This window comes from Mustela erminea, chromosome 5 (assembly GCF_009829155.1).
Source record: "Mustela erminea isolate mMusErm1 chromosome 5, mMusErm1.Pri, whole genome shotgun sequence".
Taxonomy (NCBI): Eukaryota; Metazoa; Chordata; class Mammalia; order Carnivora; family Mustelidae; genus Mustela; species Mustela erminea.
In genome coordinates, this window is record NC_045618.1 from 22582596 (window position 1) to 22608442 (window position 25847).

Consider the following 25847-nt stretch of genomic DNA (forward strand, 5'->3'; position numbering starts at 1 on the left):
TAAATTTGTAAGGAAATTAGAAATATGCACTAACCCTGTGTCTCCTGTAGGTGGAGACATTTTGCCTGTTTTATCACTTCACAAGAATCTGAAAAAAGGCTTTGAGAATCTTGTGAGGTGGGGAATTGGAACCAGGGAACCCTCACCCCACATGAAGTTAGGACCCTCAGAAACTACCTCCTAAGTGCAAGGATTAGAAATAATGTTATCCCTGGCAAATGAAGCTGGGAGGGAAATGTGTCTCTTCTAGACTGGGTTTAGCAGAGAAATAAAAAACAAAACAAAACCAACTTCTTCCAGCCATGTTGTAATTATTGACTTAGCTCAGATTTGAGCTAAAACTGATTTGTGACTTGTAATGCCTAAGCAAAGAGATTAACATAAAGGTTGGTTATAGGATAGTAATTTCCTTTGGGAGTCTGGCATAAACGAAGAAACAAACAAATATATCATACTCAAAATAGTTGAGAACACCCTCAACTCAGACCACAAGATTCCACAGATAATATCCTGCTCACATCCCCAAATTACAAGTCCAACCGGAAATCACCGATCATGAGTAAGGCTTATTGACACAAAATCATAGATACCTATGGCCTTGCAGCTAAAAACGGTCAGCTAGAGACTACAAATATGCTTAAGATGTTGAAAAGATATAAAAGAATGAGACAAACATTTCCAAAGAATAAGAGACAGATTTGGAAAACAAAAATAGGACTTAAAAATGAAAGGGGATAAGAGAAATAAAAAACCACAATCAGTTTTATATCAAATTAGACAATGTTGCGGAAAAAATATATATGGGAAGATAAATCAGAATAAATTATCTAGAATGCAACTAAGAGGGGAGAAAAGAAAGAATGTGAAAGATAGGCTAGGAGACATGAATAGATTGAAAAGCTCTGACACTGTCAAACTGAAATCAGAGGCAATACTGAAGAGATCCTGACTGAGGAATTTTTCAGAAGAAATATACAGAAATAAATTCACAGATTTAATAAGTTTAAGACTTCCCAAGCAAGAAAAATGAAATCAGTTCATTCCTTGACATAACCTAGTGAAACTGCAGAATATAAAACAGCAAAAATATCTTAAAGTAGAATATAAGTTATCTTCAAAAGAGTAGCAGACCAACAGCTGATGTTTCAAAAGAAACAATGGAAAACAAGCCAATGCAATAACACCTTCAATGTGCTGCATGAAAATAACTGGCAACTTCTGTGCAGCAAAAATGTTGTTCAAAAATGGGGGCAAAACAAAAACATTTTAAGACTCATAAAAGTGGAGAAAGTAAAACCAGCAGACAGTCACCCAAGGAAATTCTAAAGGATGAACTTCAAACAGAAAGAAGAGCTAATACACAAGAAGAAATGAAGAGAAACAAAAATCGTAAATATATGGGTAAGTCTAAATTAACACTGTATAAAATAATGTCTGATGAGATTAAAAGTATAGAATTAAAATAAATGACAATAACATAAGTCAGGGAAAGGGGGCTATGAATAACATTAAACTAGTCTAAGATCCCTTTTTTTTCTGGGTATAGGTTAAGATGCTGATGAATCTTTGGTACTATCTAGTTTTCTAGATTTAGATCCTATTCATCTGTGGTTAGATTTATACCTGGCATTTGTTTTTTTGAATATTATTGCAAATGGTTTTTAAAATTTCAAAAAAAAAAAGATGCTGATGAATGTGAGGTGTGATTCGTATGTATGTTATATGAATTAGGGTAACCTCTCAATAATTAAAAAACGGAAAAGAATGAAGTGATTAAAAAATATTCCATGCAACAAAAAGAGGGCTTATAAGGAGAGGAAAAAAACCCACATAGAACAGGGACAAAGAGTGGTTACATTAAAAATAAATGCACAGGTTAAAGACAAAAGTTGTTAAAGTGATTTTAAGAATCGACTACATGCTATTTATAAAAGATATATCTAAAACATGGGAATAAAAAAGTACTAAAAGTAAAAGTACAGCAAATAGTGCATCAGGTCAATTTTAACCTAAAGAAAGTTAGGGTAACAGATAAAACAAACTAAAAGGCAAGAAAACATTATTAGATTTAAATAAGCTCCCTTCAGATGCAACATGGGGGGTTAAAGGGGTAGGAGAAGAATGAATGAAACAAGATGGGATTTGAAGGGAGACAAACCATAAGTGACTCTTTTTTTTTTAATTTTTAATTTTTTATAAACATATATTTTTATCCCCAGGGGTACAGGTCTGTGAATCACCAGGTTTACACACTTCAGAGCACTCACCAAAGCACATACCCTCCCCAATGTCCATAATCCCACCCCCTTCTCCCAACCCCCCTCCCCCCAGCAACCCTCAGTTTGTTTTGTGAGATTAAGAGTCCCATAAGTCCCATAAGTGACTCTTAATCTCACAAAACAAACTGAGGGTTGCTGGGGGGAGGGGGTTTGGGAAAGGGGGCTAGGGTTATGGACATTGGGGAGGGTATGTGCTATGGTGAGTGCTGTGAAGTGTGTAAACCTGGTGATTCACAGACCTGTACCCCTGGGGATAAAAATACATTATATGTTTATAAAATATTTTTAAAAAATTAAAAATTAAAAAAAAAGCTCCCTTATAATGTTTAGCACCTCTGTTCATGAAGAAGGCATAACTTTAGTTGCTGTATCTAATAACACAAACTTTACTTGATTTAAAAATCCATAACAATAAGAAGAGATATGAATAAATGCATAATCACAATGGGAAATTCTCATGCATCTCTCAGTAATTAAGAGATCCAGTAAAAAGTAAATATATAGACTTGAAAAACATAACAAGTGACCAAATGTATGTATATAAAACAGTGCAGCCCACAATACAAGACTATGTTATTTTCAAGCAGACATGGAACATTAAAAAGACAAAAAGATCATATTGTGGTCCATAAAGCAAAAAGTCTCAACAAAGTTTCAACAAATTTCAAGTCATATAGATCATGGTTTCTGACTACAAAGAAATTAAGGTAGAAATCAGTAATACGAAAGTAACTAGAAATATTTAATGTACTCCCCATATATTTAGAAATAAAAAAACACCTCCAGTAAGCTATGGGTCAAAGAATAAATCAAAATCAAAATCAGAATGTTTTTGAACTGTACTGTAACAATAATTGCTACATTTCAAAACTCATGGAATGTGGCTAAAATAGTAATCTGAAAAAAATTAATAACTGTAAATGCTTATAAGAGAAAAAAGAAGAAAGATTAAGAATTAATGACTTAAGCATTCATTTCAAGAAGTTAGGAAAGAAACAGTAAATAAACCCAAAGTAGAAGACAGTAGCACAGAGCAGGAGTCAGTAAATTTTGGCCTGTAGGTCAAGTCTGGCTAGCGGTTTATTTTTGTATGGCCTAAAAACGAAGAATGACTTTTATGTATTTAAAATCGTGTGTGTGTGTGTGTGTGTGTGTGTGTGTGTGTGTGAGAGAGAGAGAGAGAGAGAGAGAGAGAGTGAGAGAGGGAGGGAAGGAGGGAAGAGTACGTGTGGGTAGATGAGGCGGGAGAGAATAAATATGTGATAGAGACCTTACATGATCGGCGAAGCCTAGAAATACCCCTCAGATACGAATGGGAAATAATAGCATTTTCAGACCAACCAAAGTAGACAATTCTTTGCTATCTGATCTGCACATTAAAACAAAACTAAAACCCTATCATACTAGCATGGAATAACAAGTCTAAATCTGTATGTACCTAATAACAGTTTCAATGTATATAAAACAAAAGTTGATAAAATTGAAGGAGACATAGAGAAACCCATGATCACAGGGGAATCTTTAATACACCTCTTTTAGTAGCTGGTAGAACAAATGGACAAAAGCTCAGTTAAAGATAGAGAAGATCTGAACAACAAAATAAACAAAATTGATATAATTAACACATATAAGGGGTTCCTGGGCTGCTCAGTTGGTTAAGCATCTAATTCTTGGTTTCAGCTCAGGTCATGATCTCAGGGTCCCCAAGCTCAGTGCTTAGCATGGAGTCTGCTTATCCCTCTCCCTTTGCTCTTCCCCGCTGCTCCTACTCTCTTACTTTGTCTCTCTCTATGTCTCAAGTAAATAAATAAATAAAAATCTTTAAAAAATTAACACATATAAAACACTATATCTGAGAAGGGCAGAATTCGAATTTTTTCAAGTACATAGAGATTATTTTCTAAACTTCATCATATGCTGGTTCATAAAGCAAGTTTCAACAAAATCTAAATGTCTGAAATGATTCACAATGTCTGAAATAATTCTCTTTGACTATAGAAGAAGTAAGGTTGGAAAAAAAACCCCCACTAAAACAACCCCTTATTTAAGCAATATACTTCTAAATAATATATGAATCAAAGAAAAAAACTGCAAGAGAAATTAGAAAATGTTTTAAATTGAATGATAAAGAACAACCTATCAAAAATTGTAATATCCAGCTAAAACACTGCATAGAGAAACACTATGGCTTTAGAGATGTATTAAATTATATAGCACACTGCCAAAGAAAATGTATTGGCATAAGCTTCCATCTAATGAAGCCAGAAGAAAGGGTAGCATATCTAACCCAAAGGAAGAAGATGAAAGAAAAAAATAAATAACAGAGATGAAACAGGAAATAAATGTGCAGTAAAAAAGCCAAAAGAGGCCAAAAAGAGTCTTTGAATAGATTAGTACAATTTGGAAATTTCTAACAACATTAATGAAAATAAAAGGAAGTTGAGTTTCAACATTTGAAATGAAAAAGGAGGAATCATCACAGATCCTGTAGACATTCAAACCTAATGAGCATTAACATCAATGACTAAAGGAGAAGACAAATAATGTGGAGCAACCAGAACTCTAGACAGAAGAGTAAATTGGTATATCCACTGAAAACTGTTTTAAAGCCAAACATGTGTAAAATCCCATGATCCAGCAATACTACTCCTAGGTACATATCTGAAGAAATATATACATGTGTTCACCAAAAAAAAAAAAAAAAGTGTAAGAATTTCATAGCACTACTGTTTATAATTAGATACTGAAGACAACCACTGTTTGCATCTCCCGCCAAATTCATATGTTGAAACCCTAATCCTTAGTAGTATTTGGAGATAGGGCTTGTGAGAAAGTAATGAAGGTTAAATGAAGTCATATGTTTGTGGCCCTGTTCTGAAAGGATTAACATATTTATAAGAGACACCAGAGAGCTGTTCTCTCTGTCTCTGCATGTATGTATTGAGGAAAAATCACATCAGGACACAGCTAGATGGTAGCTGTTCACAAGCCAGAGAGTCCCCCCTGAAAACTAAATTGGCTGGCAGCTTGAGCTGAGACCTCTAGAATTTTGAGAAAATAAATTTGTTTTTTATTTTTTAAATTATTTATTTATTTGATGTGGGGGGGAGAGAGAGAGAGAGATCACAACTAGGCAGAGAGGCAGGCAGAGGGGGAGGGGGCCTGCCCCCTGCTGAGCAAAGAGCCCAATGTGGGGCTCAATCCCAGGACCCTGAGAGCATGACCTGAGCTGAAGGCAGAGGCTTAACCCACTGAGCCACGCAGGCGCCCCAAATTTCTGTTTTTTAAAGCCACCTAGTTTCTGGTATTTCGTTATGGCAGCCTGGTCTAAGAAACCAAAAGTCCATTAACAATATAATGGATAAATAATTTGTAGTATATGCATCCACTGCAAAACCAAATAGTGATAGAATCAACTATAATTACACTTAATAATATGAATGAATCTCACAGGCTTAATAGTAAGTGAAAGAATCCAGAACTCAACCTTTTCATGATTCCACTTATATACAGTTCACATAGAGGCCAAATAAATCTATGCTGTTAGAAATCTATTTTCTTTATCTGAATTTCTTGACAGGAACCCTTTGTAGAATGTGTCTGGTTCTGCAACTTAAATGTTTTCACACTTTTCTGTATGTGTGCTCTGTTTCAATAAGGAGTTTAAAAAAATGAAGGGGTGGGGTGCCTGGGTGGCTCAGTGGGTTAAACCTCTGTCTTCAGCTCAGGTCATGATCTCAGGGTTTTGGGATCGAGCCCTGCATCAGTGTGGAGCCTGCTTCCCCTCTCTCTCTGCCTGCCTCTCTGTCTACTTGTGATCTCTATCTGTCAAGTAAGTAAATAAATAAATCTTAAAAAAAAAAAATGAATGGGTGTTGAGCCTAGCTCTGGAGACCATCACAAGAGAGAGACAGCTGGAAGCCACTGGCACTGGAGAAGATATTTTGAAGGCAAAATAAAAAGGTCCAAGGGGTGAGATTCCTGAGAGCAGGTGCTTGCCGGATGAAAGACCCTTGGAGAATCCCAATTTGCAAATATTTCCATTCCACATTATTTTCCCCATGAAATGCAAGAGTGCTTCTGAAATATTGAAGAGGCAACTTCAATAAACATAAGACTATAATGTTTATAAAAATAAGACTGAGTCATAAAACCACTAATACACACTGTCACTAAAATGTACTTCAACATCACATTTTTCCTATTTCTACACAGAGTTATTGATAGATGGGTGTTTTATAGATCTAGCCACCATCTATTTTATTTTATCACTTTTTAAATCATAAAAGTTCTATTTTCTAACCATTCCTTTGACACCTCCCTTACTTTCTTTTTACTTCTAATATCTGGATGACCAAATGGAATCCCTTTTGGTGCTTTCTTTTTCCTCATATGCAAATAAAAATGAGAACAGTGACTATACAATAGTGACAATAGGTATTTTTTCATTGTATGAGATCTGCTCACTAGATATATCACATGAGCTTCATTGATCCCTACATACTATGAGACTCTAGAATGAGTTACCATATGTCAGAATGGGAGTGTTTGATGCAAGGATTGGGGACTGTGGTAATCTTGGGAGACTCCTTCATTTTGCCTCCTTGTCCGATGTTTCTGCTCAATGCCATCATCAATATGTCCTTCTATGACTAAGTGACTTTGCTGCTTACTTCATCTTTGGCCTCTCAGAGAGCAGTCCCTTGGAGATTTTCTCTGGTATTGGTGATTTGCACTTTTAAGAAAGTCAAGAAATCATGCAATTATTATTTTTTTCTTTTCAAAAAATTTTCAATTCTAGTTAGTTAACATGTAGTGTATTGTTAATTTCATCTAACACCCAGAGCTTCACACAACAAGTGCCCACTTCCCTCTCTCAACCCTGTTTGTTCTCTATCATTAGGAGTCTTTAATGGTTTGCTTCCCTTCTACTTTTTCCCCCCTTCCTCTCTGTTCATCTGTTTTGTTTCTTAAATTCCACATATGAGTGAAATCATATGGTATTTCTCTTTCTCTGACTGACTTATTTCACATAGCATAATAGACTCAAGCTCCATTCATGTCATTGAAAATAGCAAGAAAGAAATCATGCAATTATTACGTGGAATGGAAAACTCAGCCGAAAATAGCCTGAGGGAAAAGGTTACAGTTTGCAAGGTTCTAAGAAAAACTGAGGAGGTGTCCTGTTAGGCCAGAGTGGGTGGCACCAAGAGCCGGGTCCTGATGGCTCTGCCATTTTACAGGCTGGGTGCCCACAGGTGAGTGGAGGTGCTTCTTTGAGTCTCCCCTTCCTTACCAGTAAAGTGGAAATAATATGAACAGCTGATGGGAAATGTGAAGGTCATTAATACTAATACTGTACTTAGCACATAGTAGATGCTATGCAAATACATGATGGCTATTATTATTAAAAGCATAGTATCTTTTTTTTAAAAATGATAAACAGGGTTTATTTAAGGGTCCAATGAGAAAGATCTCAGTTCTCACCCCCATCATCAGATGCTCTTCTTCATCCACAGAATTAGGATGTGGCCACAACAATTATTTCAATTCACAATTCAGCTCAGACAAGGCTGAAAATAGTCTGTTTTCTAAATGCACTTATCCTCTTGTGACAATTTTCTCTGATCCCAGTCTACCGCATTTCCTTGGGACAATAACAGGAACCACCCCCCCCCCCATTCTGGCCTTAATTTAAAAAAAAAATTTTATTACTGTATCTTTTTTTTCCCCCCCTAGGGGTACAGGTCTGTAAATCATTAGGCTTACACATTTCATAGAACTCACCATAGCACATACCCTTCCCAATGTCCATAATCCAACCACCCTATCCCTACTCCCTTACTCCCCAGCAATCCTCAGTTTGTTTCCTGAGATTAAGGGTCTCTTATGGTTTGTCTCCCTTCCTGGTCTCATCTTGTTTCATTTTTTTTCCTCCCTACCCCCAACCCTCGACCCCCAGCCCTGGCCTCTCAAATTCCTCATATCAGAGAGATCATATGATAATTGTCTTTCTCTGATTGACTTATTTTGCTCAGCATAATACCCTCTAGTTCCATCCACGTCATTGCAAATGGCAAGATTTTGTTTCTTTTGATGGCTGCATAGTATTCCATTGTATATATGTATGTATGTGTATATATATATATATATATATATATCTCACATCTTCTTTATCCATTCATCTGTTGATGGCCATATAGGCCCTTTCCATTTTTGGCTATTGTGAACATTGCTGCTATAAACTTTTGGGTGCATGTGCCCTTTCAGATCACTACATTTGTATCTTTGAGGTAAATACCCAGTAGTGATTAAAAGCACAGTATCTTAGCACTTACCCCACCCTACTCAATGACCATATCTTTCAAGAGAGCCCAGTAAGAAGGCCCAGTTTCCTCAGAGGACTCAAAAACATGCTGTTTTTTTTTTTTTTTAAGATTTTATTTATCCATTTGACAGAGAGAAATCACAAGTAGTCAGAGAGGCAGGCAGAGAGAGAGAGAGGGAAGCAGGCTCCCTCTGAGCAGAGAGCCCGATGTGGGACTCGATCCCAGGACCCCGAGATCATGACCTGAGCCGAAGGCAGCGGCTTAACCCACTGAGCCACCCAGGCGCCCCCAAAACATGCTGTTTTTGATCTGAAACTGTCAAGAGTGGGATTCAACCCATATAGACTATTGATCCAAGTGAAGTGGCTAATAAAGACACATGGGGAAGTTGGGAAAATTCCTTTGACCATAATATATTCTACATGATTTAAACTCCCATTCTGGAACTTTAAGCACAGGGGAATTGTCAAAATGCAAATAACAACATTGCATCTGTGGTAAGCAGACTTCTAAGGTGACCCCAAGACACCCACTTCTGGGAGGGGGAGGAATCCCCTTCCCTTGAGTGTGGGTGGGATGACACCCTCATGGTTGGGTTACCTTTCCTGGCAATATAAGGGTTTTGTAGAGGTAATTAGTTGACTTAACAATTGACCTGAAAGGGAGAGTAGTCTGGTGGGCCCAAGCTAATCAGGTGACCACCTTAACAAAGAGTTTGGTGGTCAGAGAAGCAGGAAGTCATAGACAGGAGAGACAAGAAAAGAGGAGAGGGGAGGAGGGAGGAAGGCAGAAAAGGGTAGAGGGAGAAGAGAGAAGAATCAGATCCTCTTGCTAGTCTTGAAGAAGTAATCTGACATGTTGTAAAGAGGGCCATGTGACAAAAGCCTAGGTCTTTAGAGCCTTTTCTATTTGCCACAAACTTCCCCTACCAAGAGCTATCAAGCAAGCTGGAACTTAGCTGCAAAGAACTGAATTCTTTTTTTTTTTTTTTTTAAGATTTTATATATTTATTTTAGAGAGGTGGGGGAGGGGCAGAGAGAGATTCTCAAGCAAGCAGACTCCTCACTGAGCAGAGCTGGACAAAGTGCTCTACCCCACAATGAGATCACGACCATGAGCCTAAATCAACAGTCACCCAGGTGCCCTCACAAAGTACTGAATTCGGACAATAGCTCCAGGAGGTGTTCAGAAGTAGATCTTTCCCTAGTTGGGCCTCCATTTGAAGACAGCCCCTGACAACTGGATTTCAGACTTGAGGGGCTCTGGGCTGAAGACCCAGCTAATAGGTACATACTTCTGATCCACGGAAACTTCCGGACAACAAATTTATAGCTGTTAAACCTGTGGTACTTTGTTATGCAGCAACAGAAAATGGATATAGCATCCTTCAGCCAGAGGACATTTGGAAAGGAATTGTGTCTATTTGTTTCTTATTCCCATCCTGGGATGGTGTCTAGTGTCTAGGACACACCTGTTTGTTCTTGAGCACACCATGCTAAGGGGACCGACCATGCATGAACAAACACCTTCAGTCACAAAGAAAGCAGAGACCGCCTTGGCCCAGGACTGGGAGTGTGTGCACACCTAGGACAGGGCAGGAAGATGGGGTGCAGCTTGCCAGAGACCCATCCTGGACAGGACATGGCAGGGCTCGATCTTCACCCTGTCCACCCACTTCACACTGCCTAACAGTTTCTTAGTCTCAAGAAGCCTGAAGCATGAACAGATATTAACACGCGTGGCCAAAAAAGTCCCTTTAGCTCAATTCCACTTTGGCACTTCTTTAAGATGTCTAGAAAACTGGGGGAAACTGGTAGACAGGTGGAGGTGTGCTGCTTTCTCTAGGAACCCTTTCCTCTTATAACTCTCACTTCCAGGGGCCTGGCATGTCCTTGCTCTCAGGGACACTTCTCCACCTTCTCTCCTTCTTCAAGACACACAGCCTCTTGGCAACCAGCATGAGCAGGCTTGCTGTTCATATGTTCCCTGCTGCCCTTGTCCCAACTTCTGGTCACTGCCACTTGGTCCTGGAGACCTTGGTCCCCAGCACAGGGACCACCTCTGCCCCACCCCCTCCACCCCCCACCCCTGCCCCAGGCATGCTTAAGCCTTGTCTTGAGGTCACCTTCAGGTCACCGTATGCATTGCATCGCAAACCACCCATGTCATTCGGGTTCTCTCTCACAGCCTCGCAGCTGTCTGCTCTCTGGCCTGTGAGCCCTGGAGGGCAGGCCCACACCTCCTCCCTGGGGAGCCCTGGGGCACAGAGGGGTTGAACACCCACTGGATTGACCCTGGAGGTGTGGGGCGGAGAAGGAGCAGACTGACCTAGAGAAAGCATGACCTTCAGATCCTGAGGGAACCAGTGGCATGTCACTGTAGGCCAGGTGAAGGCACCCTGCCCAGAGGTGGGGGGGACAAGCTCCATAGCTTTTAGAAGCCCCTTTGGTAAGATTATATTCTCATCCTCTAGAGACTCCAAAAGATAGATTTCTTCTCTTTTTTGTCCTGTTCACGTGATGAATCCAGCGTAAATAATGCCATCTACCCCAGTTATTAAAAGCTTTCCAACATTCTCAGCAACCTGAGGCCTTACATAGAACAGGGAAAGCACCTGACCTTTCAGGGGGTGAGAATGCTACCTGATAAGGTAGTTTATTTTTTTTAAAGATTTTATTTATTTGACAGACTGAGATTACAAGTAGGCAGAGAGGCAGGCAGAGAGAGAGAGAGGGAAGAAGGCTCCCTTCTGAGCAGAGCCCAATGTGGGGCTCGATCCCAGGACCCTGAGATCATGACCTGAGCCGAAGGCAGAGGCTTTAACCCCCTGAGCCACCCAGGTGCCCCTGAAAGGTGTTTTTTTTAATGCAATTTAGATAACGTCCTTGCCCAGATTCTTGTTCTTATCTTCTTGTCTTCCTATATGCCACCATGTTCATTTGCTGGAAAATAAGTCAGAGGATGGGTCACTAACGTTGCTGCTAGGCCAGGCAGAGGATGCTTTGGACCCCAGCACGTGTGTTAGATATCTCATTGTGCCAGATAATTTCAATAGTGATTCCTTCCATGAATTTCTCATCTACCTCAAATAGGGCACATCCTGAAAGCATGCTCAATAAAGCAGAACCTGTGCTTTGCCCTCTGGGGGAGGGGAGGCTGCCTTCCACCTCTTCGTGGGGCATTCCTGGACTCTGACCCCAGAAAAGGAGCCTTAGGGGTGTAAATTCACCAGCTACAGCCAGAAGTCATCTTTCCTCTAGAAGGAATCTTGCACATCTAGAAAATGTAAAAGGAATCACATATCTCTGGAAGTAACCTTTCTGGGTCCGAGAATTAATGCCATCTTAAATGGGGCATCTTCTCTTCATTCAAATTTCTTCTGGGCAATGTGTCATTTTCTTAATCTCACTGTAGCCCACATAGTTAGTCACACTTGGAAGGTAACTGAATCATGATAAAATTTAGTATGTGGCTTAGGGGGATGGAAGCTAAGGCTTAGTGGCTTGATTTCAGTTGGCTTCCAGAAAGTCAAGATTGTCACGTAGTTGAGAGCATTCCTAGGACCGTCAGTCGGATGTGACCACCCCAGGAAGATGACCCAGCTATGATAAATGCCAGTGCTTTCTAGCCTCTGGAGACCGAAAAATGGCTCTGCACTATTCTAACATCTCCAGCCAGACCCAGGTTGGGATGTCCATGATTAAGGTGTTTTTTGCCCAAGCAGTGTGACTGGGAACATGGTACAAAGTTCCTATTTCTAGCTTTGACAAAATGGTCATTCAGTTTCCTCACACAATAACTTCACTTAAGAACAGGAGACAGACATGCAAACGTGGGAACTTGCACTGTGAATAGAAAAAAACCCACAGGACGTGAGCACCTGCAGAGAAGAAAATGGTGGGTGCACTCCATCGAGGGAGGCTGGTGGTATTACGGGTGAGGAGCGATTAGTCACTCATTCTGCCTTTTCCAAGCAACGTTCCTGATTCATACACGATAATGGGACCAATTAACTTGAGCTTTGTAACAGATGGTTACCACACAGTTTAAAATAAGATGTCATTTTGCTCATCACCCACGAAGAAAACAAAACGTGATAAGTCTCTAGGAGCAAGACGAGCACATCGTGCCCTGAACGTGACCCTGTGATTCCTTTTAACATCACTTCCCTTATGGAGTGACTCCACACACCCAAGGTCATTGATCCCTCTTCTCTGGGTCTTGCCTCTGCTTCTGCAAGTCCCTCCCACGGGACTACAGTGTGTTGCTCTAGGTCTCTCTCCCTAGCGTTTCTGTCCAGCTCCAGACCCACCCCCCAACCCCCGCCATCCACCTGGTATTCAACACAGAGCAGAGCTGTGCTGGGGGCGCGATGGGAGCTTGCTGCTATGATAGCTCACCTCCTCCCCAGGGATTTCTTATCACACTGTTAACTCTCAAATCCATATCCTTAACCTGGGCCGCTCCTGACCTCCAGACTCTCATGTACAACTGGACAGCAGTGTCACAGGTCTCACCAGGATCTCTGACCTAGTCAGTCTGTCCCTCCTGGCCCAGCCATCGCCCCCCCAAGCCTGTTCCTCCCCACAGGGGTCTGCATCTCCCCATGGTACTGTTACTGTCATCTACCCACTAAGGGTGGGCAACATTCTTGGGCTCATGCTTGCCTCAGCCTTTCTGCCATGGTCCCCATCCAGTCCATCAGCGCATCCCATGGGTCCACCTTCAACACAGATCCTCCTTCAATATCTAGCTTCTTCTTGTGACTTCCACTGCTACCCCCAGGTGCTGGCTACCCCCTCCCCTGAGCTAAAGCAGCTACCTCCTCCTTACTCTTCCTGCTTCTTCTCTTGCCCCCTTAGACTCCATTCTCAACAAAGCACCTGAATATATCAGATGGGGATCCAAACATGTCACTCCCCTGCTCGAAGTCCTCCCAGGACTGTACATCCGGCCTACAGTTAAGTCCCAGGGCTCATAGTGGTTCCCTGGGCCCCTGGCCACTATTCTTCTGCCTTCCTTTCCAACTCCTCCAGCACCCCTTCGAACTACTCTCATGCCTGGCCTTCCTTATGTAGTGCGCAAGACTGAGGCCAAGCCCCTCCTGCCGGGACCACCAGAGCTGGAAGTCTCCATCTCTCCCTCCTCCCTGCCCTCCAGAGACCTGCCTTACTCTCCCTCCTGTCTCCTCACATCCCCGTACCCCGTACCTTATTTCCTACCCCTTCCACAACGGTCCTCACCGCCTCAGTTCACGTTTATGGTCTACCTTTTATTGTCATTCTTCCCCACTAGAATTTAATCTCTGCAAATGCAGAAATTTCACCTGCGTGGTTTAGAGTCATGACCCCAGCACCTGCGATGGGCTGTTTCATGGGAGCACAGGGTTGTGTTGGATGAACTGGTCTTGGCTTGGCAGCTCTCACACATCTTCGACTTAAAATGTAAGAAAGCGAGGCTCAAGAAGGTCAAGTAACTTGGCCAAGTTCTTCCAGCTGGCCGGAACTTGGTCAGGTTGGGCTGAGTCAGAAGCCTGGGGAACATCTGCACGTCTTAACCATTCCCCTGGCCAATCTGCTTCAAGCTACACCCTTCCATGGAGCCGAGACTCAACACCACAAGCCAAGGGGTTCCCTATATATTTTCTGACTATACTTCAATTTCTCAGGTATGCAGTCACTACTATATTACACAGACATGCCTCTGCCCTTTGGGTTCACAGCCTCACTGAAGCACCACACACCATCTTGCCCACAGTGGCGGGCTTCTGGACGAGGCACAGGTCGTTACTCCTCAGGCCTAGAACTCGTGATCTCAGAGTCTTCTTACACATAAATGAAGCAAGAAAACCCAATGGGGAAATTTATGGTTTCTTGTATTTTCCATGGCAGGTAATCATTAAAGAATGAAAGACATTTTTCCTTCATCTCTCAAGAGGTCAGTGCTTGTATGCACTGAAGCCCTGTTCTTTTGTTGCCTGTGAGACTGTTATGGTGTGGGAGGGCTGTTGTACCCTGCAGGGATTTAAAGCCCAGGAGAATGGCATTGTGGGTTCTGTGGAAGGGGAAGACTGGCACCCCACTCAACACGGGGGCTCCTCTCAGATAGATGGGCTGTCCCATGCCTTAACAGGCACTGAGAGAGTAGAGCTAAGCCCCTGGGGTGGACCAGGGGCAAAACTAACTGAATGAAGGTCAATTTATTCCAAATTTTCTGGACCACAGAAATCCCAGTTCCTGTAGAGTCCCAGGTGGCCCCAGGGGGGCCACCACCACCTGCCACTCTGTGACAGAGATGATATTTCCTTCCCAAGGCAGCTAGAACTATGCCTCGAACAAGTGGGGTTTTGGGGGCATCTATGTCACTCTCCCACAAATATAGTATATGCGCACACATGTATATCAGCAGCTTATCCACAACTATCCTGAGCAGTAAATTACTACAAGGAGGAATTTACACATTACACCGGCAACACTGAGCGGCGTTCTCAAATCGCTGTTTCATGGTCGAGCCCCTTCTTCCCCATGGACATTAACAGTGGTGCCTGATGGTAGCAACAGGAGCACAGCCTGGGTGGGAGAGAATAAGTCGGCCTCTCAGTGGACCATACTCCTCCTCCAGTTGGGGTGGGGGACCACCTGGGGCTCACCTGACACGAGCCAGAGTCCTCACCAGAATCCGGGCACAGAAAGGGCCTAATGGATCATCTAGTCTACACCCCTGCTTGGGAGTTGAGGAAAGAAGTCAAGAGAAGTCAGATGCATGGCAGGCTGGGGTCAGCTCTATGCTGAGGAAATGAACACATTTATTCTTTCTGCCTACAGTGTTTTTCAGTTCCTTGTTTCCCTGTGCTAGGCAGAGACCTGGCATGCAGGCTTTCGCTGCTCCAGGAGCATGCTCCCAAAGCGGGGGGCAGCCGGCCAGCCTTCTCAAGGCTTCCTGAAGCGTGGATGGGGTGCCTTCCCAGCGCTGGGTGGGGATCCCTGCTGCCCGTTCTCTCCATCCTCTTGGCATGTGACAGAAACAGTGTTGGTGAAGTTAGCATCTTCACTCAGTAAGTTTGGGTTCTTTTTTTTTTTTTTAATATTTTATTTATTTATTTGACAGAGATCACAAGCATGCAAAGAGACAGGCAGAGAGGGAAGAGGAAGCAGGCTCCCCACTGAGCAGAGAGCCCGAAGTGAGGCTCGATCCCAGGACCCTGGGATCATGACCTGAGCCGAAGGCAGCGGCTCAACCCACTGAGCCACCCAGGTGTCCCTAAGTTTGGGTTTTTTAAAGCTTTCCAAGCCTGGATGGTTGGAGTGGAATAGTACCTCTTTTTAGATACTAATCCAGAAGGTAAGACGTATGTTATAAAAATGAGTATGCAATGTCTGGAAGAAATAACAGAAAAGACATTACAAAGAAGTATAGGGTTTTGCTAAGCATAGCAGGGTCCAAGGAGGGGGCATTCATCGTGCCAGGGTGGGGGCGCTGCACCCTTTGCTGGGACTCAACCTTCAAAGGAAATAGCCAAAGTTATGGGTGCTACCAGCCACTGTCAGGACCTAAGGTTATAAAGTCCGAGCTGGGTAGCATTAGAGAGACATTAGCTCATGAGACGCTTTTCTTTCTTAACTTCTACCAATTTCCCCCTTCTCTATGAAGAGTGAATCCTTTGTTAAAAATCTTTTATCTTGGGTGCCTGGGTGGTTCAGTGGGTTAAGCAACTACCTTCAGGTCAGGTTATGATCTTGGACTCCTGAGATGGAGCTCAGCTTCCAGCTCCCTGCTCAGCAGGGAGTCTGCTTCTCGCCTCTGAACCTCTCCCCTCTCATGCTCTGTCTCTCTCAGATAAATAAATAAAGAAAGAAAATCTTAAAAAAAAAAATCTCTTATCTGAATGATTCACGTAGAAGCATCTTTAAAAGAGCCAGTCTCCCCATCGGGAGTGGTTTAGGATGATTGCTAATCCAGGTGAATTGTTTTGTGATTGTTGATCAGTTGGTGACCGTGAGCTGAGACAGAGCATGGCTGTGGGTGTTAGTCTTTGGGTTGCTTTTGACAGCTCTGAAACAGCGGAGGTAACAAGTCACCTACAGTCACAACATCAGATCCAATGAATTACTGGGACTGTAGACCCTGTTCTCAAACCAAGCATGCCATGGGTGAGGCTCCCCCGAGTCCTGTGGCTGGGACAGATCACCAGGCTGCACAGCACAAATAAGGCCCCACACTACCACCCCTTCCTATGTCTACGTGAATTCTGTGCTTTCTTTCTTGGAGCAGGCAGATGAGGATGTTTCCTGGATTGTTCTACAAGAAATGGGAGGAGGCTGAGTATACACAGAAGCTGGCATCTGGGGAGAACACCCTAGAGTCCACTTCTGGATGCTTCCTATTTGTCCCACAGATCTCTGCTCCCCCTACTCTGCACCCAAAGGGCGACCTGCACAGACCCCAGTAATGGGCTCTCTGCTCTCAGCCCTTCTGCGGGTGAGAGGCACTGGTCAGAGCCCGGATGGTGGAGGAACAAGGTGTCTGGAGTGTTTATATTTCCAGAATCTTTTCTTCGAGAAGCCATACCTTCTATAAGTAGTGCTCTCCATCAGCTACTCTCATCATTTGCCTCTTTGCTACCAGGACTGGTAGGAAATGACTGGTCCATCTGTCAAGATCAAGATCATACCAACGACAGATCCTTCTCTTGAGTCTTCTGCAGCACTCCAAAGGCTTGGGCATTTTCAACTATGTCTTGGTGAAGGGCTGAGACCAGCCTGATTTCCTGACGGAGCACTTCTCGTGGCTGCAGGACTGAACACACCCTCTCTGCCATGCTCAGTCAGAGGCTCCCCATCCTGTTCTCCTGGGAGGGGCCACACAGGAGCCCCTCGATATACCCGGACTTTGAAATGGAGGCTCCAACCCACAGCAGCCGGGAAGAGCTGCTGACCGTAGAGTCAGAATCAGAAAGCCTTGCTCCCCAGCCCAGCTGGGTGAGGACACACTCCTCGTGCACGGACAACCCACAGTAGCAGACGGGGTCCCATGGGAGAGGATGCTGGGCCTAAGAAGGGCATCGAGTCTTCTGGATGCATGTCCGAGAAGTCCCTGAACATGTGGTTTTGCAAAGACACATAATGAAAACGGTGATGAGTAAGATAGGATATTTGCTCTGTTTCAGGAAGAACCTACATCTGTTTTAGACATTTGTTTTGCACTGACTGTTTTGTCCTTAGGAGCGCCAAAGAAGACAAGCCTGGCTTGCTCCCCAAATCTCTTCCTCATTGGGATGTCAGAAGAAACCCTCAGAAGAAGGGAGAAGGTGAAGTCAGGGTTTGTGTCTCTTCAACCAGGAGGCCGGGAAGCCCGGGAGGGCAGGAGACGGCCGCCACACAAGATGTAAGAGCTTCGCCGGGCCACCACCTGTCTTCCCGTCTTTGCAGGAAAACAGACTCAGGGTGGTTACATAACTTTCTCCTATCCCCAGGAAGTGACAGTCTCCTATCCTTCTCAAAGCCCATGGTCCTTCTGCCTTTCATTCGACACCCATGGGAATGTTAGATGGAAACAGGAGAAAAATAAGGCAAAACCACAGAGCGTTCTCCTTAGAGGGGGCCGGCCTAGCCAGGCCGGATCTGGGAGCAAAGGGAAAACCCAAGAGGTCTCAGAACCACATTGTCATGGATCCCTACTAGTCTGTCCGGCCCTGGGCTGCAGCAGGGCGTGGCTGCAGAGGTGCCACAACAGGCCTCTCCCTTGCTCGCTGATCTACTGGTCTACGTCAGGCCAGTCTCACTCCCCGAGCCTAGGCCACACGGGCCTGCCGGACCCGCCACTCACCTGCCTGCTCCAAAGCCACCATGGTCGCCTGCTCGATCAAGTCCCGTTCGATGAAGCTCCGGAAGTCTTCGCTGTACACGCTCAGATCTGGCAACTGGAATGTGTAGATGGGCATCTCCAGGGGGAACTGCTCATTGTTGCACTCACTCGCCACGTGGGACCGGGCCAAGGAGACAATGGCCGAGCTGGCGTGGGAAATCCCCCGGGAAAGTCGCTTTTCTGCAAGGGTGGGGGAGGGGGAAGGATGACCACAGGAACGGAGTTGCGGGGGCCATGTGGCTGTGCGGGCATGCACGTGCACACATGTTGCACGCACACATATGCCCCCACCCAAGTCCACATGCACACACATACACCCAGGCACGCACACATTCACCCGCACCCCCGCCACTCTTCCTGCAGACCTCCCTGAGGCAGAGCTGACATTACCAGCACCTGGCATACGGTGCTTACTCACTCTGAGTCAGGAAACCATTCAGAAAGAGGCGAGTTGCAAGGCTACCGCACACGTACACAGCGGCCTCACGGAAGATAGCTGGTCTTGCGTTTTGGGGTCTTAAGTAACATCTAACTCAGTTCAGCAGAGCTGCCCTGGGCTCGGCTGAAGGCCACAAGCCAGACTGCTCTTTGTTTTAGACATTCTTACATTTAAAGCAAGAAGCAGTTGTTTCAGGCTTTCCCATGTGGCTTGGATTATAAGAGAGGTTACTGTACTAAAGGTACTCTGATAGACATATCCCATGTGATGAATATGCCCCAAATAAAAAAATACGAAGCCATCACATCTGCTTCTCTTCTTCTTTTTATAAAGATTTTATTTATTTGGAAGAGAGAGCGAATGAGTAGAGGGGAGCTTCGCAAGGAGAAGCAGACCCCCCGCTGAGCAGGGAGCCTAATACGGGGCTAGACCCCAGCACTCTGGGATCATGACCTAAGTTGAAGGCAGACGCTTAACCACCTGAGCCACCCAGGCATCCCTGCTTTTCTTCTGTCTCAGTCTGACATTGTCCCTGCACTCGAAAAGAGCCCATCTACTCTGGTCTTATTCTGCCTGGAGTTTCCAGCCAAAGGGTGAGACGTGTAGGGCAGATTTCCTCTGAGTTACCTGCTGTTGCCCTGGGAGGGAGTTAATCACGAGATCCCAACGTGCAGCAAAAAAGCAGATGTCTTTGTTCTCTTGACACTTGGTTTTTTGAGCCCTGCTCTTCATAGCTAACGTTAACCATAATAAAAGAATTCTTAATCGACTGAGCCACCCAGGCATCCTTCATAATAGAAGAATTCTTAAAATCACGGTGTTAGGGGGGACGTTTTCTGTTTACAACCAATAGTCGTAATACTGGAGAATTCTTCTAGCAAGGCAGAAGTGCTCTTTTAATTTGCTCAGGAAAACAAAATTCATACTGGTGTCTGAATGGGTGTTGTCTAAGCCCTGTGGCCAATTCCTAAATGTATCCACTCGGGTCACGAGGACTGCCACTTCATTTCAGATTAGCCTGCCCACCAATCAGGCTCTGTGTCCATGCTGATGCCAATCGGAAGCATGTCTCTGCCCACCTGTGCTCACCGAAAGCCCAAGCTCGGGCCTTCATCTGGAATGGGAGCTCCTTACTTCCCCGAGTGCAAGGGCAGTGGACAGAAATGTCATCAAAATCATTTTGCTACAGCAGACTAAAAACAGAAGGCTTTTGATCCCAGGGTAAGTTGGTTTTAAATTTAACGTCAATTCCCAGAAGCCTCAAGTATCTGGGCATTAAAATGAATGGTGAGTCCCACAGAGAGAGTATTTTAAAATGAGTAGTTTTAATTCACCTTCGGTTGGATTCTGAGACCATGAAGACTCATTATTTTGTATTTTGAGGAAAGGCAAAGAGAAGTTAAACCACCCTGGCCATGAGAAAGAAGAGACTTGGAGCATGTAGGGCCTGGCTTGTCTACCACTGGGGATGGCCCCATTGCTTCCTGCACTCAGTCCACAGTCTTGAGAGCAGGAGCGAAGGAGACTCTGAGTCCTTCTGCCATGTTCTCCAGATCTCACAAGCCACGCTGATGTCTCACTTCTTGATACAGACTACTGTTTCTGTATCTGGGAAAGTAGAAACTGCTTCACCCCCTGGGCACCTGATGGAGATGGGCATCAGACGTTCCTTAACACCCAAGGTGTTACAGTCCACTGGGCAGACTCACGATGCAGCTCTCAATAGTGGGAATCTGCTGGGCACAGTCATCCACACTCCTTCGTGGCTTATCACTTAGTACCTCTTTGCCAATCATTGAGATGCTATTAGGACCTTAGGAGCATTGTGACTCATAGTATAATACGATGCTATTAAATAGTTCCATATAGTAACTATTTGGGGTCTGAATGAAAAAACATTTTGGGGGCACATGGGTGGCTCATTCGGTTGAGTGTCCAACTCTTGGTTTCGGGTTGGTCATGATCTCAGCTTCTGGGATTGAGATGCTCGTTGTGCTCCCCACTCAGTGGGGAACCTGCTTAAGAATTCTCTCTCCCTCTCCCTCTGCCCCTCCCTCTGCTCTCTCTCTGTCTCTCTCAAATAAATAAATAAATCTTAAAAAAAGAAAAAACCTTTTGAACTAAAAGTAAGTTATGTTAAAGCTCATATAGTGAGAAACATATGCTCCTAATTCTAACACTTGCTCACCACCATCTCCATGAATGTATATATGTAATCACACACAGACACACACACACACACACACACACACACACACACACACACACTGATTCCTTAAACATGAACTCAGTGATCCTTCTTTGAGAGGTATAAATGAATTGTTTTATGGAAATGACCATGCTCAGAGTTATACTCTAGAGAAATACAGATATTAAATAAAAACACAGTGAAGCACACAGAATTCTGCAACTATTGACAAAACCAACTCATACTGATGTTATTCAGGCCAGGGGAGCTGTTTTAACTGTATTTTCTTGTTTTCTGTATTCTTGATACTCTGGCATCTGGGGCATCCCTGAGTGTGGAGGGACTCTCCTTACTAGGAGTAGCTAATTCTGAGAGCCAATGACTCCTAGGAAAGGAGCATGCCTTTTCTATGCAAACCAATGAATCCAGAGGCCACACTCTGAACCACCTCTTCTCTCTGGTTCCTATACTCCAGCAAGCAATAGTTCTCTGCGACCGGGGGCAAGGTACAAGACAACCGGGGATAACTTCTAAGCCCCAGAGAGCCTGCTGAACTTATTCAGTCTTGCCAATCCTAAATCTGTTTATCCTCCCTTGCCTTTTCCAAGGAAATCACAATAAAAGTTCATGTCCATGTTTTTCTTCTCAGTCCCTTCTGCCTCCTGACCACACTTGGTCCTTCCCCATGTGGTCCTGCATGGTGTGCCATGCCATGTCTCCTGCTTTTTTGGGAACTGTGAGTATAACAACTTCCTTCATGATATTATTTTCCATGTGTGCATATCTCATCATATCTGATTAAAGCAAATCCTAGGTATTTTAAGAACAGGTGCACAAGTCTTTCTGAAAGGGGCAGATATAAATACTTTAGGCTTTGTAAGCCGGAGCTTACATAGCCAGTGTATAAATGAATGGGCAAGAGGGTGTTTCAATAAAAACTTTATTTAAAAAACAGACAGTAGCCAGAGTGGGCTCATGGGCCATTGCTTGCTGACCCCCAATTTATAATATGGATCATTAATTTTCCATGTAAATGTATGCACTATGATTTCAAGAACTCAAAGGATACGGGTATCTAATTCAGAAACTATAATTTCTATTTTATAAAAAGTACATAGGATTGTTCAAAAAACGTAATTAATGGAATTATGTGACAGGCTTAGTTTTTCACTTACATTTATTAGGTTCTGAATCCATCAACCTCTCTGGAAGCAGAGAGAAGGGTCCTTCTAGCATTCTCAATGTGAGGATAAAATAATGGGTTGGTTGGTTTGCTGCCAGTCAAAAAGAGCAGGAGCAGCCATATATATATATTTAGAAAACCCCAGATGTTCTCTTAGAAAAAAATGATTAGTATTATAAGAGAATTTATGTAAATTACTACATAAAACATAAATATGGAAAAAGTAAGTCGCTTTTCTCTAGGTCTAAAATCTTAGAATTGAAAACAATATGATAATATGCCAATTATTCTTAAAATAAAAATTCAATCCAATTCCAACTGGAATTCCAAGCTTAAGGTTTACATGGCAGAATAAAATGCCCCATGGGTGCCTGGATGGTTCAGTTGGTTAAGCGGTTGCCTTCAGCTCAGGTCATGATCCCAGGGTCCTAGTTCTGAGCCCCACATTGGGCTCCTTCCTCAGCAGAGAGCCTGCTTCTCCCTCTCCCTCTGCCTGCAGCTCTGCCTACTTGTGCTCTCTATCTCTCGGTCAAATAGATAAATAAAATCTTAAAAAAAAAAAAGAATAAAATGCCCCAAAATAGTGAAAAAACTTTGGAAAAGAATACCATGAAAGAAGTTCCTTAACAAAAATTATAGTAAATGGACTACCAGAGTTAAGGTAACAGGACGAGTGACCACATGTATTGACAATGTCTGGAAACAGATCCAAATATATTTGGGAATTTAATACATGGCAACTTTGGCATTTTAGTTCAGTGGGTAAAGAATGTTTTATTCAATATATGTGCTAGAGTAACTCATTCTTGATTCAGAAGAAAGCAAGACTAGATTCTTTCCTATTTTGTATAAAAATTTCAAATCAATCGAAAGACCTATGAACAAAATTTTAAAACAAATATAGGGACAAATTCCAGTAACTGTGTACTCCGGGAGACCTTCCAAAGTGAAAGAGGACTCCTATCAGCCATGAATGCATAATAATATAAACATTTTGTGTGGCAGAATATTCTGTAAACAAAGTCATAAAGCAAATGATATCCTGCAAAAGACATACACATGTGTAAAAATACATGTCCCTAATCTTAACCACAAAGAATGCTACACATCGATCAGAAAACTGAAAAAAAAAAAAAAAAAACAGAAAAATGGGCAAAGTATGAGAACAGGCATGTTGCAGAAGGGGAAATCCAGCTGGCTAACTAACAAATGACAGGATGAAAGTTAAAACAAGACACCCTCTTCCACCCTTTACAGTAGAAAAGCAACGTAAAGCCACCACAAAAACGTTCAGTGCTAGCAAGAGGGGAGGGAGATACCTCATTTCACACATCGCCAGCAGAAATGCATCTGAAAAAGTCCTGAAGTTACTGAATTAAAGACACACAGGTACTGGCACAGCAAATCCACTCTGGGAACACTGACTTAGAGAAATAAAACACTAGTATCTAAGATCACAGGCATACGGTTGTTTATTTTAGCATTGTTAGTAGTATTGAAAACAAGCAAAACACAAAACCCAAGAAAACCCAGAATAACCCTTCATACCGGAGTGGTTTAAATATTACTGTAGGTTGTGGAATAAAATATTGAGACTCTACTCATGATTCAGTGTTCCCAGAAACAAGTGATTTGAGAAGCATCATATGCATTTGACCTTGATGCATTTTGAAAGAGCACACGGAAAGCAAGGAGGGGACAGACGAAGACATAATCTTTGGTTATTACATCAGTGAGCTCTGAGATGGGTGAAGAAAACTCTTAAGTTCTCTCTCTATATCTTTGTACTGTTTCTTTCATCGGGATAAACACATCTGACTTCTGTAATTAAGAAAAAGAATAGAGGAAAGGGAGCCCGTGGAGCAACGAACTGATGATGAGCAGATCCGGAGACCACGCTATGTAGGAACTAAGTGAACGGACTAGAGGGCATTGGCAGGGAGAGACTAAGACTCCAGGAGGAGTGTCCCCCTTTAATCACGTGGGGTCCTGGGCAACTGGACTCCTCCTCTGGCTTCTCTGAGGCAGAGGGAGGAGCCTGAAACCGAAGTGGCGGTGCACATCTCAGTTTGATGAGCACGCACAGATCGATTTGCCTGCGGCCCAGAGATGATGCCCTTGCCAGGTCCTTTGCGCCCTCCACCCCCCATCCCTGCCACCCCATGCAAGCCACAGCACACTGGGGAAGCCGTTCTGGGCTCAGCCCCTCACCAGGTACCTTGGGCAATGTCGTCCTGTCTCTGCAGGCAGGGCCGCTCCACCTTGTGGCTGGGTTGGGGCGGCTCTCGCTCTGGCTGTTTGGGGCACCTGCCCTCATTGAACACATGTGGCAGGTTGGCTGTGTGCACTTGTCGGAGCTGCTCATAGTCACTCAGAGCGGCGGTCAGGTCCCAGTTTTTGCCTATGGCCAAGAAATGACAATATTAAGGATCTCATTGTAGAAAAAAACTGTGTGAGCTTTGCGCAGTGACAGTATCATAGCCAATGAGGTTTATTCCAGGCGCAATTATTGCTAATTGAAAAAAACTGTGCAAGAAGGGCTCCTCCTCAGCACGTTCAGTAATGAACTTTCCACCAGTAATGCTCGTATTTTCAGAGGGGTAAATGGCCTGATGTGTAAGTAGGGATTCACACCTGCGACTGACGTCCATCAGAAATATGTGACTGTATTTATTCTCATCGCCTTCAGCTTCATGCACGCCCGTGTCAAAACATTATGTTCCTAATTATCCTGCTTTCCTCCACCCCTTTGAAAAATCAACTTGTAGAGGTAGCGTATTCTTGGAGGGAAGCAAAATATAAACTAACCCCCCCCAAACAAAAAACAAACAACAACAACAACAACAACAAACCCAAAAACAACCAATAAAAAAAAATACCCAAATTTTCTCTAGGCTTTTGCTTATAGTTTTAGTTCTCTTTCTAAGGTTCATATGGGAAAAGCAGAAGCTTGAGAGTCATTCTCTGTGTAAAAGACTTAGTAGGAAGCAGTCTTCAGACCTCTGACCCTGAACTGGGTGAGATGCTCCTGGGGACTGGGGTCCTGGCCTGGGACAGCTCTAAACAGGGCCCCTGGGCACGGAGATGGATGCAGGGTGATGAAGGGGACTCTTTGCAACACCAGGGAGAGCTGTTGTGGGGGCTGGTACTCCGTGGGGCTCTAATTCTGAGTCTGAGTCAACGGCCTTCTAATGGAGGGACAGAGACACTGCATACTGTGTCCCATTTATCAGGCATCATTAGCTTTTTGAAAACAGAATTAAAAGCTTCGCTTTCATTTTAAAGAGCAAATAAAATCTTACCCTTTCCCGGTTAACTTCGAAGTGCAGGTATTAACAGTATTGACCTAATTATATGCTGGATTACGTATATATACAATATCATGAGGCTTTGGATGTGTAAAATATAGGGACATCACTTTTTTTTTTTGTTCCTTCCACATCTAGTGCAGACTTGATACTCTCAGACATCATACGGCCATTTGTAATTTAATCACATTTCCCCCCCCTTCATAGTCAGCTAACAAAGACGCAATAGTAGCATCTTTGTACCATCTCAGTGGGTA

General features: G+C 43.5%; 1 protein-coding gene across 3 annotated transcripts in view; it reads right to left on the reverse strand.

Annotated features, from left to right (window-relative positions):
- OTUD7A (OTU deubiquitinase 7A) overlaps positions 1 to 25847 on the reverse strand; it is a 356697-nt gene that overhangs the window by 59715 nt on the left and 271135 nt on the right. For 2 of the 3 annotated variants that reach the window (XM_032342262.1, XM_032342263.1), the window contains exons 2-3: positions 24494 to 24683; positions 18434 to 18652 (exon numbers count right to left, since the gene is read on the reverse strand). In XM_032342262.1, coding sequence (XP_032198153.1) covers positions 18434 to 18652; positions 24494 to 24647 — 373 coding nt within the window. In that variant the 5' untranslated portion in view covers positions 24648 to 24683. The remainder of the gene's footprint in view (positions 1 to 18433; positions 18653 to 24493; positions 24684 to 25847) is intronic. The other variant, XM_032342261.1, reaches the window with a different exon arrangement.